The 20,598-nt window shown below is 39.5% G+C and overlaps 1 protein-coding gene across 1 annotated transcript; it reads left to right on the top strand.

Moving 5' to 3' along the window:
* On the top strand, nt 15,648–18,942 carry LOC8056732 (transcription factor NAI1). Its single transcript, XM_002466641.2, has 3 exons — nt 15,648–16,464; nt 16,563–16,958; nt 18,453–18,942. Exons 1-3 carry the CDS (start codon nt 15,781–15,783, stop codon nt 18,528–18,530), a joined length of 1,158 nt encoding a protein of 385 aa, XP_002466686.1. The 5' UTR covers nt 15,648–15,780; the 3' UTR covers nt 18,531–18,942.

Here is a 20,598-nt window from a genome sequence, read left to right as displayed (position 1 = left end):
GTTTACCGTGAAGAAGTCCGGCTTGAGCACGAACCAGGGGAGAAGACGGAAGGGGAAGGGGGAACGCTGACAGGTGGGGCCGGGTTGACAGAGAGAGAAGAGTGAAGGGGACGCGCTGCTGGACCGCGGCTTTAGCTGGGCTGGGCGCGCGCGCTGGCTTGGGCCGAAGGGGACAGCAGGGGGAGAGGAAGGGGTTGCGTGCGTGCCGGCCTGCGGAAGGAGAACAGGCTCCGGCCCAAGAGAAAAGGAGGGGGGAAACCAGGCGCTGGGAGAGAAAGGGGTGGGCCTTCGGGCCAAAACAGAGGGAGAGAGGTTTTTCTCTTTTTTTTGTTTTCTTTTTGTTTCTTTTTATTTCAAAGTCATTTTCAAAACCGTTTTAAAAATCACTTTGAATTATGTTTGAATCTTAATAAAACCACTCAGCAAAATAACTAAAATGCAGAGGCATGAGTGCACAACTATATTACTAATCTTATGATAAATTTATTTTAATAAAAAATATTATTTTTCCTATGTTTCATGAGCATAAAAATACAAAATTAAATCATTTTAGCTCTATTTCCCAAAAAACAATTTTTAGGGTGTTACACATCATTGCATCTTTTCACGGTCTCTGACACTTCATTATTGGACACCTTTTTTGTACCAGAGTGTTGTTGCCAAAATGCCAAGTGCAAATCAGAGGTGGATCTAGCTAGGGGTGTTTATCTCGGTCCTCCGTCAGATGTCTCCACGATGTACTCCGGCTTCACGGCTCTGTTTACTTTAAAAATCTTTTTACAAAATGAATATTATAGTACTTTTATTTATATTTAATAAATATTATTTAATTATGGACTAATTAAACTCAAAAGATTTGTCTCGTAAATTATAAATAAATTATGTAATTAGTTATTATTTTTATCTATATTTAATATACTAATATGCATGCGTCATAAGCTGATTCGATGTAATAGAGAATCTTAAAAATTTTGCAAAATTTTTTAGAAAGTAAGGACCAAAATACAACCAGACCAGTTGTCTGCAATGGAGCCCACAAGAACCAATGCAATGGTGAGTTGGTGACAGACAGAATGGCATATTGGCATGAGGCGGTGCACCAAAATTTTAAAAATTTTATCACATCAAATCTTGTGTTATATGTATGAAACATTAAATATAAAAAAATAATTAATTACTTAGTTTATCTATAATTTATGATTTTTTAAAATTTAGTTAGTTTATAATTAAATAATATTTATCGAATACAAATAAACATGCTATAGTAACTAAAACCAAAAAAAAATGAGAACTAAACAAGACCAAAGGAGGACGGATTATGCATGCATTATTCGCCTAAAGGCTGGCATGCGCAGACGACAGGTCCCGCAAACACAGCAAGGTGAATCATGCATGGCCGTGGCGCCATCGATGAGGAGGCCATATACGCCATCGATGAGGAGGCCATATACTCCACCAAAAACACGAGGAAGGGTCCCAAACCCAGCAGAAGGACGGAGCTGAGGTGCGTGATCGATCGATCGAGTAGGCCGCTCTGGTTAGTTTCCACCTACAAACTTTTTATCTCACTCTATCGAATATTTGAACATATACATAAAACATTAAATATAAAAAAAATCAATTGCATAGTTTGTATATGGAAACCGTAATACGAATCTTTTAAGTCTAATCAGTCCATAATTAGCTATAATTGCTACAGTAATATACGTGTGCTAATGATAGATTAGTTAGGTTTAATAAATTCGTCTCGCGGTTTATAGACGAAATATATAATTAGTTTTTTAATTAAGCCAGTCTGAATGGTGTTTTATTGGAGTTTTATAGATATTATATATGCTGATGTGACACTATATTAATAAAGAGAGATGATAAGAGTTCCATAAGAGTAGAGAGTTTTACAGAAATAAAATCCTTCAACACTATTATCAAAATATAAATATGTTAGAAAATGAATCATAAAACCCAGACCGAAAATAGCCTTAGTATCCAAAACTCTTTCAATATTGTACGAAACATTCACAACAAAAACTTTTCGAGCCCTGCATGGCGACGGCGGCCCAGCGCGAGCAGTGCAGTGAGAGTACTGCAGTTGCTCTGCGCCGCAAAAATAATGAAGAAGCTGGCAGCAATTGTGCATGCATGGATCCAAGATCCGGAAGTACGCAAGACACATGCTGGTGGTGCATCTGTTTTTTTTTTTTGGAACTTTGAACAGTGAGAGACATTGATTCGTTGTAGTAACATGCGTTAGCATTTTTTTTGTACAAAATGCTTTCGTACGTGTGTTTCTTTATAGGACGTACGTGTATTGGTACGTTCAGAATTTAATTGTGTTAGCCAATGGATGGACGATAATAATATAGACGTGCATCGATGATGGTCTCGGTCGCGTCGCCTTGCGTTCTAAAATGGTGCACACGTACACCCGTAACATTGCACAAAAATCAATCAAAAGTTTAATGTACGAGCCCACGGCGCGCAACGCATGTCCGCTCCGCTCCGCTTCCTGACACGGACCAAAAAGAAAAGCTGCGCAGCTGCCTGCTGCTGATGTGTGCCATGCAGACCAAGATTCGGCCTTGTTTAGTTGCCTAAAATTTTTCGCAAACGTTGTTGTAGTATTTTTGTTTGTATTTGATAAATATTGTCTAATTATGAAGTAATTAGGCTCATAAGATTCGTCTCGCAAATTATAGATAAATTATGTAATTAGTTTTTATTTTTATTTATATTTAATGCTCAATGCATGCGATTCGATCTAACGTGGAATTTTGAAATTTTTTGGCACTTTTTGGGAACTAAACAAGACCTCACAAAAAAACCAAAAAATTTTCAAAATTTCTCGTCACATCAAATCTTATGACAGTATAGATAAAAAAAACTAATTGCACAGTTTGTCTATAAACCGCGATATGAATCTTCTGAGCCTAGTTGGTCCATAATTAAATAATAATTATAAAATAAAAACAAAAATGATACAGTATCCAAAACCAAAAAAATTCGAAACTAAACAAAAAGTGGAACAAAAAGAATGTAGTATCAGCTCTTGTTTGCATGCAAAATCTTTTTTGATTTTAACACTATAACACTTTCCTTTATATTTATCAAACAGTATCCAATTATGGACTAACTAGATTTAAAAGATTCATATTATAATTTTACAGGTAAACTGTATAATTAGTTATTTTTTATTTATTTTTAATATTTTATAGATATGTCGAAAGATTTGATGTGATGTAAAATCTTATAATTTTTTTGGGTTTTTGGGCAACTGACAAGGAAGTGACACGCAACACGCGGGCCAGGTTGCGTCTTTGATCCACCGCACACGCAGAGGCTGACCCTGGATCACCATCTGTCCATCTTTCAGTTCCAAATTCCAAACAGGAAGCAGCCAGGGGCGGAGCTACAGGCCCCGGACGATAAAGACTGATCAATTGCTAGTACTCCCTCCGTGCTAAATTATAAGTCAATTTAAGAATTTTGGAGAGTCAAAATTTTTTAAGTTTGACCAAATTTATATAGCAAAATAATAACATTTTTTGTACCAACCAAGTATCATTAGATTATTTGTTAGTTATATTTTTATAGTGTACCTATTTTATGATATAAATCTTTATATTTCTCTCTATATTTTTGGTCAAACTTAAAAATACTTTGACTCTCCAAGATTCTTGAAACGACTTATAATTTGAAACGAAGGGAGTATTTGCTAAGCCAAAGCCATACTGTGGTCACCTTTCTCCTTTTTGTTCCTTTCAAAACTTCTTTTTATTTCAGCCAGGATCGGAGATCCGGAGGATCCACGTTTCTGCAATTGGCAAGCCACGAACGGCAAAATGCAGAGAGTATGGATACATAAAGTAGTGACATGTTGTTCTTTAACTATTATGGGTATGTAATATATTTCAATTTTATGTTAAGAAAGTTACAATCATCTTTTCTATGAACTCTGTATGTCTTTTTTTAATTGTGTTTTGTAGTTCATATACTTGTGCGCTGACATGTTAAATTCATAGCGGCTAAAAAAATTAGACAATAGACCACCAAAGTTACAAATTCTAGCTACGCCACTAGCGGACGGTGCAGCTTCGGTGGCGGATGGCACTTCGGTTACCCTTAATAAGACCATCACAATTATCCTCACTGACACCCCTAACGAGGGGTGCTTCATTTCTTTGCCCTTGCACGTCGAGCCCACGTGACCTTCTTAATTACTCCCTCCATCTTAAATTTTAAGTCATTCCAAGAATTTTGGATAGTCAAACTTTTCTAAGTTTGATTAAATTTATATTATAAAATAATAATTATTATGTTACTAACTAAATATCATTAGATTTTTTTCTTAATTATATTTTCATAGTATACTTACTTTATGTTATAAATTTTAGTATTTTTCTCTATAATTTTGGTCAAATGTGAAAATGCTTTGACTTTCTAAAATTTTTGGAATGACTTACGATTTGGGATGGAGGGAGTAGAAACGTTGTCAATGGGAGATGATGCCCTCCCCCCACCCTGAGCGCGCGGAGCCTCGACGACCTCACCTGGGTGGTTGAGAACTAGAGACTACAATGACTGTAATGCCCTTGAATGCTTGTAAAAAGATCCCTTGCCTATCTAGATTGAGTCAGCTGTTGTATAGAGATAGTGGGTCAACTCCTTACGCGTCTGGTCAAGTTGCACTGCTTATCCATTGCTTGCAGTAAGTTAGCTCGGTCGTTCCCTTCTTTTCTCGATATGCTGCTTTGCAAGCAAGGAGTGACACGGATGAGGTAGTACAAAAACTAAGCAAAGGGATTCCACGAAAAGCATGTGAAATCCATTGATGTTTATAGAATATAAAAATAAATATACAATATTTTTTCAATTGTCTTTCTTGTTGTTCCACTCACAAGGCAAGAACAATAAAATGTTAGTCCCGTTCACTAGTATAAAAAAATATTTTGCGAGGTGTTTTAAAATGGGTCATGGAGACAGACAGGAATTTCAACCGCATCGGTTAATACCTGAGATTAACCGAGACGATCACTTTTTATTAACCGAGACGGCCACAATTAGTCGTCTCGCAAAATCACTTAACAGAGTGAAAGCCCAAGTTTGGTTTTGGATAATTGATGAACATCAAGTACTAACCTTCATGTGAAGTATGTAAATTAGATAAGGTTGGTACATGTCAAGTGATGGAGCTAGAGATGATCATGGTAATAATGATGATGATGATGACCACAAGATGATTAAGTGCTCAACATGGAAAAGAAGAAAGAGAAAAACAAAACCCTATGGAAGTCAAGGCAAATGTATTTGATTAGGGTTTTGATTTTGGTAATCAAGACACCATAGAGGGTGTGATCACATTTAGGAAAGATCGTCATACTATAAAGAGGGAAATTCTTTGGCTAAGCGGTCTATCAAGTGCCACTAGGTAACATTGTTTATGTGCATGCATTTAGATCCTAGTGAGCTAACTTAACTTCTTCGAAGAAAATGATTGTGATAATACTAACACACATGCACACGATGGTACACACATGGTGGTGTCGACGCTTTTGAGAAAATAAAACGCATATTTTCTGTTGTGCCAATGGAAAGTTTAGCGAAGTCGCAGGAGTGGATGCTGACTTTGGGAGCGTCAGACATTGGTCTAGCGTCCGACGCGAGCTGACTGAGTGTGCACGAAGAGCGTGTATCGGAGTGTCCGACGCTCTGGCGTCGGAGCGTCTAGTACTCGAACTGTAGCAGGATGTTCTAGCGTTGTGTGTGTCGGACGCTAGGGTGCGTTCGATGCCACACTGTCAGACGCGTCCGACGTGTCTCAGAAAGTTTCTGGAACTCTCTCAGTTGCATCTAGTGTGAGGGAGTCGCATCCGATGCGTAGCACGTGACGCATCTGACGCATGTTCACCGTGAACTTTAATGACTGTGAACTTTAATATTTAAGTGGTTGTTGAAGATCAATGGATCATATTTGACTATAGACATGTGGCAGCATCTAGCGACACTGTCAAATAGTATCAGACACTGAGGCTGCGTTCGATGAATAGTGTCGGCGCGTTCGACGCCCCTGACATAGTACTATCCCAAGGGTAACGACTCTATTCTCTGGGGACAATTACAAATAGTTGTTGGGCAGCTCTTGGGTGTTTGTCTTGGCACTTTGACATACTTGACATTCTTATGAGCCTAAGCAAACTCCTTTCACTTATCTCTATTATCGATTCATCATCTTTATGAGATTCAAAGTGATTCTAAGTATATTTGTATGAGTGCTTGCATCTAGTGGTACTTGGGGATCGTTGTAGCTGTGGTTATCTTGTTACTCTTGGTGGTTGCCGCCACCTAGACGGCTTGGAGCAGCAGAGGAGCATTGGCATCGTGCCTATCTCCCGATGATTGTGAGGGGTCTTGTACCTTTCCCGATAGAAAGCCAAAAGGTAACTCTAGTAGATTGCGTGTGTCATTGAGTTACCTCACTTGTGGGTAGGTTCTTGCGGTGTCCTAGTGAGGATGAGATTCATGCTACACCTCTTAGCCGCCGAACCACCAAATGTTAGTCGACACAATGGGGACTAGCGTGCCAGCAAGCACATGAACCTCAAGAGAAAAATCTTTATGTCCATTTCTTATGATTGATTGGTTTTCTCCCAGTGATTGGAATTTATTATATTGATTGGTTCATCTGCCTCTATAAAAGTTTACTCTTACTCCTTTATATTCCAGCAAACTAGAGTAGCTTAATTTCTTGCATAGAAACTTTATGTAGCTCTCTAGTGTAAGTAGTGACTTAGCCATTGATTGAACTTAGTGATTATAGCAACTAGAATTATTAGATAGGTGACTTGCAAACCCTACATTAGAGCTAGAGTAAAAAGCTTCACTTTGTTATTTACCAACTCTTGCTCTAGTGGTTTATAGAATTTTAAATAGGCTATTCACCCCGCTATAGCCATATTAAGATATTTCACAGAGATAATTAAAAAATAACAGTCTCCTAAAATATATTAACTATGTCTCCAAAAATACCCCTATTTTCGAAGATGGACATTTGCCCGACTCGAAAAAGACCAAAGAAACAGACCCGTATTGAGGCTCGATAGGTGCTGAAGTATAAATTTCTAACCTATGGCCAGTGTTCGCCTAAACGGCCTAAACGGCCGATTAAACGGTCATTAAACGGTAAACGGTGGCAAACTATTTGGTTTAGGGGGTAAACGGGAAATTAAACGGTTGACCGTTTAAACGGTCAAAAAACAGGGAAAACGGTCTAAACGGCCTACACAGAACGGTTGTAAACGGTATTAAACGTGATAAACGGCTGTTTAAACGGCCGTTTAGGCAAACACCAGGTGAATCTAGTTGAATTTTATATCAACAATTTGTATACTTTTATTTATTGTATTTATAAATATATAAAATTGATTTGTTACATGCATAAATATGTATATTTAATTCTTCTAACATGCATAAACATATATTACATAATAAAATAAATGGTTTTTAGTTGCATAAATACGTATAAATGATAGAATGATTGACTTTACATTAAAAATATGCACATTTTTGTAATATTGTGTAAAACCGTTTTAATCCGTTTAAACACCGTCTAAACAGTTTAAACGCTAAATGAAGGGTGACCGACTGTTTACCGTTTAGCGTTTAGGATAACATTGCCTATGGCCTCTCCAAATAGATCGAGCAGCGCTGCGTCCCGTATCCTCTCTCACAACATCTCTCAGCGCCACAGCTCCCTCCCCTCCTGTGCCCGAGTGACAACGCACTCTCTCCCTTTCCCGTGCCACCATCTCCCTCTTCGTCACTAGAGCCCGAGCCCGAGCTCACAGTGGCGTCATCGCGTCTTCTTCCCTCCCCCGAGCCTCCCTCTTCCTCTCCCACACTAGAGCCCGAGTCTAGTGACGGCGCCTGATCTCTCATGCGTGCATCTAGAGGCGGCAGCACCCGCGACCACTTCCTCTCAGTGACTAGCACGGATCTAGAGGCGACGACACCCCCAACCTCTTCCTCTCGGCAATGAGCTTGGATCTAGAGGCGGCGAGCGTGGATCTGGAGGTGGTGGCTCCTCTATTGGCGTCGAGTTTGTCGCCCTGCGATGGCGCTCACTCCTCCCGATGTCAAGCTCGTTCACCAGTACAACTCCATCATGTAGGAAGCCAGCTTGCGGACCGGCGAACCTCCCTCACAAAGATCCAGCTGGTGAGGTGGCCTCGACGAGCAGCGGTGGCACAAATCTAGATCTGACGAGCAGCGGCGGCGCTAGGATGGGCTCAACGAACCTGGATGGGCCCATGGATTTTTTTAAAAAAATGATTAATCGATATAGACATTTCAACGGTATCGGTAAAGAATAATTTATTGTGATCTCTTATTTGAGGCGGTTGTGGTGTCCGACTTAGAAAATCTTTATTGCCTGGCACAAAAAAGATTTTAAGTAGTACTCCCTCCATCCCAAATTATAAGTCATTCCAAGAATCTTAGAGAGTCAAAGTATCTCAAGTTTGACTAAATTTATATAGTAAGATAATAACATTTATGATATTAACTAAGTATCATTAGGTTCTTATTTTTCTCGATATTTTGTGTGTTTTTATATTAAGAGAAGGCAGAACGTTTGTACACGAAGGTCAGGTTTTGGAAAATAGAACAGCATGCACGGGCCTGACCCCAAAACTTGCTACACTAGTGTACCGCTCAATGTTTTCTAATCGACTTATCGTTTCTAATCGGTCTGGCACTGATCAGGACGATCAGGACGATTAATCGACTCCTGATCGGTCTAATCGTCCAGCATAAAGCAGAACTATATATATATATATATATATATATATATATATATACCATATACTATATATTTATATAGTACACATCAAGCATCAAGACTATTTTCTTAGTTAGTTGGTTACTTACCTGTGAGATTTGACTCTATATATTTATATATGGACATCAAGCATCAAGGTCAAGAGAGAGGAAGAAGCAGGCAGCAGGGAAGAGTGAGGAGGAAGCAAGCAGTAGCGGGCTACTTGGATTGGAGCTAGAATGGGGAGGAAGAAGCAGGCAACAGGGAAGAGGGAGGAGGAAGAAGCAGGCAGTAGAGAAGAGGGAGGAGGAAGCAGCAAGCAGCACGAGCAGCAGCTCAGTAGCTGACGGCTGGAGTGGGAGTGAGGACTGAGAAGAGAGTGGGGGTGAAGTTATAAGGGAAATCCTAATGTGCCTGACCCAATTAAATATATCCCAGGCCAAAAGCAGACCATATGCCAGTCAACTCTGATCGGCCAGGAGGCCTGATCAAACGATTAATCGGACGATCAGGTTTTTGATTGCTGTAATCGAATTGGAGGCCCTAATCGAGTGCTACAGACCGATAAGAACGATTAATCGCAATTAATCGGACGATCAGAAAACACTGGTACTACTCGCTATAGTAAGCTCCCAATGGCCTTGGCTCCAGCTTGCACCCAGAGCTCGACCTGATGCTAGCAGCTGTGGGGGTTATGCCGCTGCACCACGGAATAGGCGGGTGTTTCTGTCTTTCCAAAACTCCCAAGCCATAACGTGAAGATGGAGTCTGCCCCTTGCCTGTACTCCCCTTCCCAGAGGCTATGCCAAGCCTCTCACTAGTTCAGAATGTTGTCGCACTGCCGCAATATGCCGGTTTTCTTTAGTGTTGCTCTGATACTCCACCAAATTTGTTTCGCATATGAGCAAGTCATGACAATGTGGTCGATGGTCTCCGACACTTGGTCACAGAGTAGGCAGTTATCATGCGAGTCCAGGCCATGGCGGTGTCTGCAGTCGGCTATCCAGTGCCTTCGCCTGAATGCTAGCAAGAGAAACAGCTTGGTCTTGAGAGGCGCCTAGGTGTCCTAGAGGAGTGTCGCCCATGGCATCGTCTGTGAGGGCAGGTGCAGCGCTTCATATGCCGATCGCACTAAGAACGCCCCATCCGAGGTCCACCTCCACCTAAGGCAGTCTAGTGCGTCCAAGAGTTGTATGTCCTCCAATGCGTGCCAAAGGTGGATAAATTCAGACATAACTGGTATTGTCATAACACCAACGATGTTCCGGCACCAGGCACGCTACAACAGAGCTTGGCATACAGTTTGCGAGCGCTTGACCGTCACTGGGATCATGGCTGCAAGTGACGGTGCTAGGTCCCTCACCGATTGTCCATTGATCCACTTGTCAGTCCAGAACAAGGTGTCCTCTGCGTTCCCAACGATGGTGTAGGTGGATGCTCGGAAGAATTGTAGAGCCTCTTTAGAGGAACACAAAGAAGCTCACTCCAAGCTCTGTTGTGATTAGTTTTCTAAAGCCAGTGCTATTTGCTCTCAAAGGCCAATGCCACGAGCCGCATGTCCATGATCCCAAGTCCCCCTAGCAGCTTTGGTCTTGTGCACACCGGCCAAGCCACCATGCATTTGCCCCTGATGTCGCCATCTTTGCCGGTCTAGAGAAGTCTCCGACATAGCGCATTGATCTTCGCACGAGCCCATGGGGGAAGGTCGTCCGTGATCATGTCGTAGACTTGGATGGCGATAGCACCGACTTCACCTAGACAAGTCTTTCGCTTTCGACCATGAGCGGTCCGTGAGTCGGCGGTAGCCTCCTAACGACTACGTCTACATTCAGTCTTCCTGATCTCATGTCGTGGAAGCTTTGTCGTGGACAATGGAAGTCCAAGGTATCTAATCGGGAAGGGCTCGATCTTGCAGCCTAGGATGAGCTGCAAATGGTTCAGTTGATCCATAGCCCCATAAATCTCAGTGATAGAGCATTTGGTGAGATTGGTCTGTAGGCTAGACGCGTTGCCGAAGATCTACAGCATCCACTTGATTAGGCTTTTATTAATTATATTTTCATAGTATATCTATTTGATGCCATAAAAGTTTGTGTTTTTTCTATAATTTTGGTCAAACTTGAGATGATTTGACTCTGCAAGATTCTTCGAATGACTTACAATTTGGGATAGAGGGAGTAGTGGTTATTACATTTTTTTTTAGGGAACTGGAGGGGCAAAGCCCCTACAGGAAAAAAAAATTTATTAAAAAAAGAAAACGAGGTAGTGGTTATTACATTATTACAACTAGTAGTTATCTTGTTCATGATCTGAGATTAGATACAATAACGGGCTTATAGCCAAGCTAATGCTGATGCGGAGGAGAGAAGACAAGATAGGAGAGAGATGATAGTTTGGCTTTCATGCAAGCACCAAGTTGAACACGTAACGTTGGACCCAAATAGTAAATGTTATGAGAAAAAAATAGAAAAGAAAAAGTGTCGTAAAGATAAGTATAAAATAACTTATTGTATAACTTGACTGTAATCATTTAGTCTATAATCAATCACTTTCTCTATTCTCGTCACAGAGAGCAGCACCGTGACTCATCAATCGGGAGGCCGCCGCAACATGATTTGTTGGCCTACTAATAAGTGCGGTGCAGTGCAAGAGTGCCACTGCTACATGTTAGTGGTACGGTTCGTCGTAGCTGGGTGAGGAAAATGGGATTTGCAATGATGTGTTCTGTGGGTTGGCTTGGAAACTATAATTGGGCCGCAATACATATTTCAGATTATGCGGTTTTAAGCCATACTTGATTCGGTTGCTTGCTTCTTCAGACCAAATTAGGGAAGGCAAAATTCAGCATTTGTCATCTCGTGTATTTCGGTTAGATTTTTGTTATCGGTTAGTTTTGTTCACCGCACGGTTGGGCTACCAGAGTTCCATGAAAAAATATTCATGATGCGTATCTCCAAAATCTTTGGAAAATCTTTTCTTTAATATACATAGGGCAACCTAATAGGGCTTCGCACTCTAAGTCTATATATCAGTCATCAATAATATAATATAATATCTCTCATTTATACAAAGTCAGCTTCTAAGAAAAATTATACATAGTCACTAGTTGCACACTTGACGTGGATTACATATGATCTTTCGGGCAGGAGGTCACATCAGGTGATCTCAGGCCAGGGATTTATATTGTATTATTAATAATCTTATAGGTCGGGGACATACATATCGAACCAATGGCTTTATTTTACGGGGTTACTAATTTATCAACAAAATATCCTTTTGTTTGAGATTTTGCTACATAATCACAATCGCTCAAGACAATTCTTTATTCCCCTTTCTTGGCCTTTTTAGAGAAATATAAAGCGGCATGCTACTTCAATATATACTAGCTGTCTACCTGTGATCTTCTATTTTAGTAATGCTGTCCACCTGTGATCTGTGGAGGAAAGCATGTACAGTAATGGCATCCATGTTGATAGAGTTGTAGCCCCATAAGTTTGGAATACAGCAGAACATGAAATTCACATATGTCCGGGTTAGGGCCTACCTAGATGTACTCAAAAATCCAAAAGTTTACAAGATTCTTCGTCACATCGAATCTTACGTCGCATGTATATAGCATTAAATAGAGATAAAAAATAACTAATTGCATAGTTTACGTGTAAATAGTAAAATAAATCTTTTAAGTCTAGTTAGTCTATAATTAGATAATGTTTATCAAATATAAACGAAAGTGTCACTGTATCAAAATTCAAAAAGATTTTGAATGTAAACAAACATGCACGATTCCAAGGCACTTTGCATGAACTTTCAGGGGTAGTGATTTTCAGAGCAGTTTTAAAATCACTTGTCTTAATTAGGATGACTGCTCTTAAAAAACTATTTTTAGGATCGATTTTGTTTGGCCCACCGTCACTGAAAATGATTTTCGGCGGACCTAAGTCTAACATGCTTAAAAATAATTTTCACTTTCTAAAAATCGTTAAGTTATAAAAAAATTAGAAAATTTGATGTGGTAGAGACCTAAAGGACTGACCACCGACACAAGATCTAATTTTTAGCTCAATTCGCAGAAGTGCAGCCCTAGCGACTCAAACTCATGACCTTGCGTGTACCACCTTTTACCACCATACCATACAATCACTTGAGACTATACATATGATGCAGTCCTTTTGTGCTAATATGTACGAATCTTGTAATCAATGTTTTGACCCGTAAATGATCTTAAATGGGGGAACAAGTTAACTACAAAGTTTTAGATCTCCTCGAGCATAATAACTTTGATATAGAGCATGACTCTATCCAAGGTCATTGAAACATTAAAAAAAAAAGAGATTCAAAATCTAAGAACTTAATTTATATACCTGGAACCATAAATGATCTCAAACAAAAAGAATTACCAAAAAGTTTTAGATCTCGTCGAACCCTAGAATTTTGACATAAAATTTGTCTTCATCTGACTTCATTTAAAAAAGTTATGAATTTATTTGTGCCATGGCTATTCTTAAAGATAGTTGACTTAGTCAACTGCCCTTGAAAATTGATTTCTAAGGATGATGGACTTAGCAAAACGGCCACTAAAAATTATTCATTTTCAGAGACGGTTGACGTAAGCAACCATCCCTAAAAATTGAATTTCCAGGGGCAGTTCTTTTAAGCCTACCATCTCTGAAAATAGGTATGTTTTTGTGACAATTTACTTAACAGAACTGTCCTTAGAAATATATTTCTAAAGATGATTTGTAAGCTACTGGGTTCTAGGGCTAGTTAAAAATCATTTGTTATGTAGATCGTCCTTGAAAAAATAGGAGGCACCTGTAAAAATCATTTATGTACTACTGAACAGCTTTGGTGGAATCATGAAAATCCTTGAGAAACATGTGTACTTAAGTCTTTTACAAAATGAGTTTAAATCTCAAACTTTGTATAATGTACATCTATATAGATGCATTATGTGTACAACTTTTTTTTAACTGGTTTTCTATAGGATTTTTCATGATTCCACCAAAGATATAATTTCCACTGAATATTGTTCCACCTCCCTAAAAGTTTTCAATGCAAACCACATCATCTTTCCTAAAAAAGTCTGGAGCCTTTTGGAAACATTCTTGTACTTTTACCTAACATATAATATAGGAGTATATACTGCATATGACTTTATGCTTCCACATTTTTAGGGGTTTTTGTGTCCTTAATTAACTGAACCATGGACTGGCGGATCATCTAATGGTATGAAAAAAAAAAACCAAAGTTGCACAACAAAATCTTATTAGCTGATGTGTATTGTGGTTGTGGGTATAACATACTCTTGTCATCGGGGCACCTCGAATAGTTAGAGCTACTTTCTAGCTTTAAGGTCTATGTGTCATGTCCATCTTAACAAGAGCTATCCTAAAAGATCATATCTCCCATAATCTAGCTTTTACTCATTGCTCCAAGTTAATTTGGCCCTAAAGAAAAGAAATATAATTGGATGAGCCACACTAAACATATAGAGAGATGCGCAATATATTAGCTCATGTTTAAGAGCTACTCCCTCCGTCCTGAAATAACTATCGCTCTTGGTCTGTGACACAAGTTTGACTTAATTTGTAAAAAATATGTAAAAATTTATATCTCTAAATAAATGTACTAAAAAACTAGATTCAAAGATTTTTCTAAGAATACTAATTATAGGCATTGTTTAGTTCTGAAAATTTTTTGGATTTCGGTACTGTAGCATTTTCGTTTTTATTTGACAAACATTGTCCAATCATGAACTAACTAGGCTCAAAAGATTCATCTCGTGATTTACAGGCAAACTGTGCAATTATTTTTGTTTTCGTCTATATTTAGGCCTTGTTTAGTTTCCAAAAAATTCCGAGATTTCCCATCACATCGAATCTTGCGGCATATGCATGAAGTATTAAATTTAGACGAAAACAAAAACTAATTACACATTTTGCCTATAAATTGTGAGATGAAATTAGTCTATGATTGTACAATATTTATCACAAACAAACGAAAGTGCTACAGTACCCAAAATTCAAAATTCATGCCTATGCCGCAAGATTCGATGTAACAGAAAATCTTAAAAAATGTTTAGTTTTTGGGTAAACTAAATAAAGCCTAATATTTTTTAATGTATATTTAGTCGAAGTTATTTCTCGAAAACGCAAACGACGGGTATTTCCCTCAGCCTTTCTTCTCCAGGTAGGAAAAAATGATGATATAGATCTTGTAAACTAGCTGAGTTGGCAACTTAGCACTGTTGGAGGCATTTTCTACAGTATGTCTTTCTACAGTACCTCTGTTGTGCTTCACGAGCTTTGTTTTTTTCCTTCGCCTTTTGATCTGGCAGACCGCAGCAGAGACTCGCCAATAGGGAAGTCACACTCACATCGGCCTTGCTGCCCTAGTGCCCTACAAAACTTTTGCTACCACTATTGTTGTTATCCACCACGAATCTTGTGCGGATTGGCATAGATCCTGGAGAGATAAAAAAAATTTAAGCGTCACATCGGATAGGTTATATCATGAGGTTTTTAGAAACTAATAAAAAAACAAATTACATAGCTCGTCAAGAAACTGCAAGACAAATCTATTAAACATAATTAATTTATCATTAACACATGTGGGTTACTGTAGCACGTAAGGCTAATCATGGACTAACTAGACTTAAAAGATTCGTCTCGCGATTTTCAACCAAACTGTATAATTAGTTTATTTTTTATTTATATTTAATGTTTCATATAAGTGTCCAAAGATTCGATGGGATGGATGAAAATATTTTGGGTGAGAAGGTAAATAGGGCCAGCCACGCAAATACTTCTTCACGTGTCCGTGCAGTTACTCGACTATTAGAGTTGTCGCATCGATTGCATTTTTCCTTGATAACATCATCTGAAGCTTTCAGGCATCGACGATCCTTTTTCTGATTCATATATATAGGAAAGGAGTATCTCTAGGCAGCTCGATCAATATCTGGCAACATGGAGGACTCGAGCCAGTTCTTGCAGTGGGCCCTGAGCACACTGCAGCACGACGACCTCCCACCGGCAACGCCGGCGGCCACCGCCGCCTACGACGATAATGGCTGCAATACTGCCGCCTTCTCCTCAATCCCGGCGTTGGGATACTCCGCTGCGTCAGTGAACAGCATGGTCCCGGGCGAACCACCAGCGCGAGAAGGCCACCGGGCCGCCGCCGCCACCAACAGCTGGAGCTCGGCCGACACCGACAGCGGGAGCGGCGGCGGTGGCACCGCGTCCGTCACGGCCGCGCAGCGCGACGCCTGGTCGCCGTCCTCGCAGCAGAACTTGGTCAACTGTGCCACGCCACGCAGCAGCGGCAGTAGCGGCGCCAACCAGCAAGTGGGCTGGGACTTCAATTCGGCGTCGGCGCAGCTAATCAAAGAAGCCCAGGCCAACTCTGCCGCCGCCGCCGCTGCCGCCGCAAGGGCAGAGAGCAACGGTGGCGGTGGCGTGCCGGTGCCACAGCCACAGATGGTGCACAACAACGGGCCACCGCCGACGAAGAGAGCCTCTGCCAAAATGTCGGCGCCTTCTTCGTCGCCACCGTGCTCGCAGGATCACATCGTCGCCGAGCGGAAGCGCCGGGAGAAGATCAACCAGCGTTTCATTGAGCTGTCAGCAGTCATTCCCTGCCTCAAGAAGGTCAATCCCTAGACTATATATATATTTCATCATCGTATCTCTGACCAAGATTTTCACAATGCATCATCGATCGGTTACTTTAATTTGTGATGGATCAGATGGACAAGGCGACGATCCTCTCCGACGCGACGAGGTACGTGAAGGAGCTCCAAGAAAAGCTCAAGGCGCTCCAGGAAGACGGCCGAGGCATGGAGTCGGCGGTGCTCGTCAAGAAGCCGCGCATCGCGGCGCCGGGGGATGACGAGGACGGCGGCGCGCCTTCGCCTTCGTCCTGCGCGACAGCTGGGGCTGCGGCGACCGCCAGGAACGCGCTGCCGGAGATCGAGGCGAGGATCTTGGACGGCAACGTCGTGATGCTGAGGATCCACTGCGAGGACGGCAAGGGGGTGCTCGTCAGGGTGCTGGCCGAGGTCGAGGGACTCTGCCTCAGCATCACGCATACCAATGTCATGCCCTTGTCGGCTTGCATCCTCATCATAAACATAATGGCAAAGGCAAGTTCTTAATTAGCCTTTTCTTAGCTAGGTTTGATTTGGAGATGATCGTACAAATTCACTTCACTGTGCTAATCGAAATGAAAATGTGTGATTTATTTGTTGATTTCAATTAATATATAACGGATCGAAAAGACAAATAGATTACGGCCACCAGCACCAGCACCAGCCCCAACGTTGAAGAGATCAATCCACGGTTACATATAGGACTTCTTTTTTTTGTTGGAGTGAATGCTGCTATAGCATTCTTTTATTTGTTTATTTATTTTTGACGAATTGCTATAGCATTTTTTTAGGTTTTAGTTCAACTTAGTTGATCTTGGAGATTTGCATCTTTTTTAAAAATTAAGGTGAAGATTTGCATCTTGGTTCCACAGGACCGTAGTCAATTAATTAAGTTTTAACTAGCTGATAAGAAGTGCCTCAGACTGCAAGTTGCTTTTGAAATGTACAACTATATTACTATACCAACATTTTTTTTTTGAAACTTCTATACCGAGAATTTAAACTGAAGCATAATAATAAACTTCGTACTTGCAAATGTAAGCTATGATACCTATATCCGATTTTATATGTTCCTGCTCTGATCCATTATATTATGGTTGTTTAAACAATTTCTTTGTTTTTTTATCAATTTATGGATTGGTTTAGTCCTCAAAGCCTTTGTTTAACTCTATATAGTGCTTGTTTGGATCCACAAACTAAACTTTAGCTTGCTAAATTTAACTACTATAGGAATCCAAATGGTCCAGTTAAAAAACCAGTTAGAGTTTAGCTACTTCAACCTATCTAAATTTTAGTTGAGTAGTCTATTAGTTGGAGGATCCAAACATCCCAAATAAAATAAAACTTTACTAAGAGGATTTTTAACTGGCTAAAGTTTAGTTTTAAAATCAGGGTTCAAAATTTCAGCGAAATTTCACCGAAATTTCGCGAATTTCGGTAATTTCAGTGGTGGCCGGGAGAAAAATCTAAAATTTTATTATATACTAATACATGTTCTATATAACTTTAGACTCATATTTTTTATTGTTTATATTGCATATTCTTCTATTCAATAGAAGTGTAATCCAAAATTTTATTATATACTAATACTGATACTTGTTTAGATCTAATTTTTTTAAAATAAAAACATACTTCAGTGCTAGTCTCTAAAAAAATTTTGACGAAACTTTGGCTGAATTTTGCAAGATTCGGTAATTTCGATGGTGGCCGAAATTTTTGCGACATCGAAATTAAAAATCTTGTTTGAAATTTTAGCAAGCTAATACGTGGATGCAAGCAGGCCGGACGAAAGCTCTTGCTGACAGTGTTGTGTTGTCGCTTGTTGGTGATGACTGATGAGTAGTAAAGGGCGCGGCGTACAGTACTCGACTAGCACACGTGGTGTAAATTTTCATTGAAGAATAACTTAGTGGTGATGCATGCGCCACGTAAGTACGTGTTGAATCGAGCTTGAAACCTGGAGAGCTGTGTCGTCCTCTCTTTTTTCAGGTGTTGGAGGGCTTCAACGCCACGGCGGATGACATTGTAGGGAGGCTTAATGCTGTGCTTGCTGGACCAGCGTGTTAGAGCGAGATTGGTGTGCAGAAAATAACAAGAAGTTTTGTTCAAAAGGACTAGCGGCGCCGAATAAATGTCTGGATCGATCGGGTCTGTACGTGCTTGCATGTCGTCAACAACAATTACTGTGGCGTCCTATCGCATGCATGCATATGTATGCACGCAGGTCCTCTTCGATGTGAATGATTTCGGTGTGTGTCGAATGTTTATTTCTTCACCACTGCACACACCTTGAAGCTAGCTAGTTGTAGCTTAATTATTTGATCTGGTCGGTCCGAGTTTAGTTTGTTCAAACTTGTCAATTCTCGTTGCTCGATCAAGCCAAATTGATCATGTTTCTCTTGCTTCCACGAAAATGTTAGAGCTGATGCTGAGGCCTTGTTTAGTTGGGGAGTGAAAACTTTTTGGATGTTTTATAGAATGTTGGAAGGAGTATTTGGATACTAATTAAAAAATTAATTACGTAATTCATTTGGAAACTGTGAGACGAATTTATTAAGCCTAATTAATCTACCATTAGCATATGTGGGTTATACTGGTTGCACTTAAGGCTAATTATGGACTAATTAGGCTTAAAAGATTCATCTCGCGATTTTCAACCGAACTATGTAATTAATTTATTTTTTATCTATATTTAATGCTTTATGTATGTGTCCAAACATTCGATAGGATGAATGAAAATTTTTTGGACGGGGAACTAAACAAGACCTGATATGCTCTTGCAAGTTGCAGGTACTGGCATCAACCTAACCTCCTACACATTGATCATGTTACCCCACTGCTTAAAATTATTCATTTCTGGTTTCTGTGCATAGTACCTACGTATCTAAACATATACTAATATGTATCTACTTGAAAAAAGAAAGTAAAATCTGTATAAAAAAACCAGAATGACTTATGATTTAGAAACATAGGGAAGTATATAAACTACATTGAGGCCGCATTGAGTGATACCACGACATGCATATGCACTATTGCAGAATATTAGTAATTTGTAGTTTTCAACATCAACATCATGGTAACAACGAGATCGTAATATTTAGCACTATTGCAGAATATTAGTAAAACTACAAATATGTAAGTACTTTGATGAAGCTTGCGGAGTTGCGGTACCAAAATACATGCATTAGTTGCGGAGTTGTGGTACAAAAGCTTTACGTTTGTGCATCCAGACATCATGTGCATCATTGTCCAAAGAAAGTATACCACCCTCTATCCCAAGTTATATACCGTTTTGGCTTTTTGAAGTACATAGTTTTTGCTATGCACCTAGATATGATTTTTTCTAGATTTATAATAAAAAATTATATGTATCAAAGCAACCCATAAATTGGAATGGAGGGAGTAGTACACATCCATAGCCTTATAGGTCGTTGGTAATATTTAAAAGACAACTCATTATACTGATTATTGTTTGATTGCTAAGTCACTCAAAAAAAATATGTGCCACTCTTTTTTTAATGATACAGGCTCCTGAGAAAATATCGTTGGTAATATTTAAAAGACAACTCGTTATACTGATTATTGTTTGATTGCTAAGTCACTCAAAAAAAAATGTGCCACTCTTTTTTTTAATGATACAGGCTCCTGAGAAAATAAAATAACGGAGAATAACAGCAAGTTTTTTATAAAAAAAAAGGAAAAAAGACTGACACAAGACAAGGGACAAGAAAAGAGAGAAAGAAGAGCAAACAGAATACGGAGTACTCCCTCTATCCCATAATAAAGTGTGTTCTAAAAATTTTAGGACAACTTAAAGAGTCATTTAAATGAGAAATGACGCATGTATCCATAGATTATTTTAATAATAAAATTTCTTCTCAAATCATAACCCTAAACCTTGCCAAATCGAAACATAGTCATTATGTAAAATGTATTGTATTTCAATACAAATTTTAGAAGTCACAATGCACTCTATTTTAGGATGGATTGAGTATATGATAACACTAATAATGTACTCAGCTTTAGTAAATCTCTTTAACAATTAATTAATATATAGAAGTGAGAACGTTGCATTGCTTGTCTATATGTGATGTCTCCTTCTGATTTTTATTCTGGTTTGTTTAAGAGATACGTA

This window comes from Sorghum bicolor, chromosome 1 (genome assembly GCF_000003195.3).
Source record: "Sorghum bicolor cultivar BTx623 chromosome 1, Sorghum_bicolor_NCBIv3, whole genome shotgun sequence".
NCBI lineage: Eukaryota > Viridiplantae > Streptophyta > Magnoliopsida > Poales > Poaceae > Sorghum > Sorghum bicolor.
This window is presented reverse-complemented; position numbering and strand designations above follow the sequence as displayed.

Coding starts and splice junctions, on each gene's coding strand:
- LOC8056732 (XM_002466641.2), top strand. CDS start 15,781: ATGGAGGACTCGAGCCAGTTCTTGCAGTGGGCCCTGAGCACACTGCAG. Junction 16,465..16,562: donor TCATTCCCTGCCTCAAGAAG/GTCAATCCCTAG, acceptor GTGATGGATCAG/ATGGACAAGGCGACGATCCT. Junction 16,959..18,452: donor TCATAAACATAATGGCAAAG/GCAAGTTCTTAA, acceptor CTCTTTTTTCAG/GTGTTGGAGGGCTTCAACGC.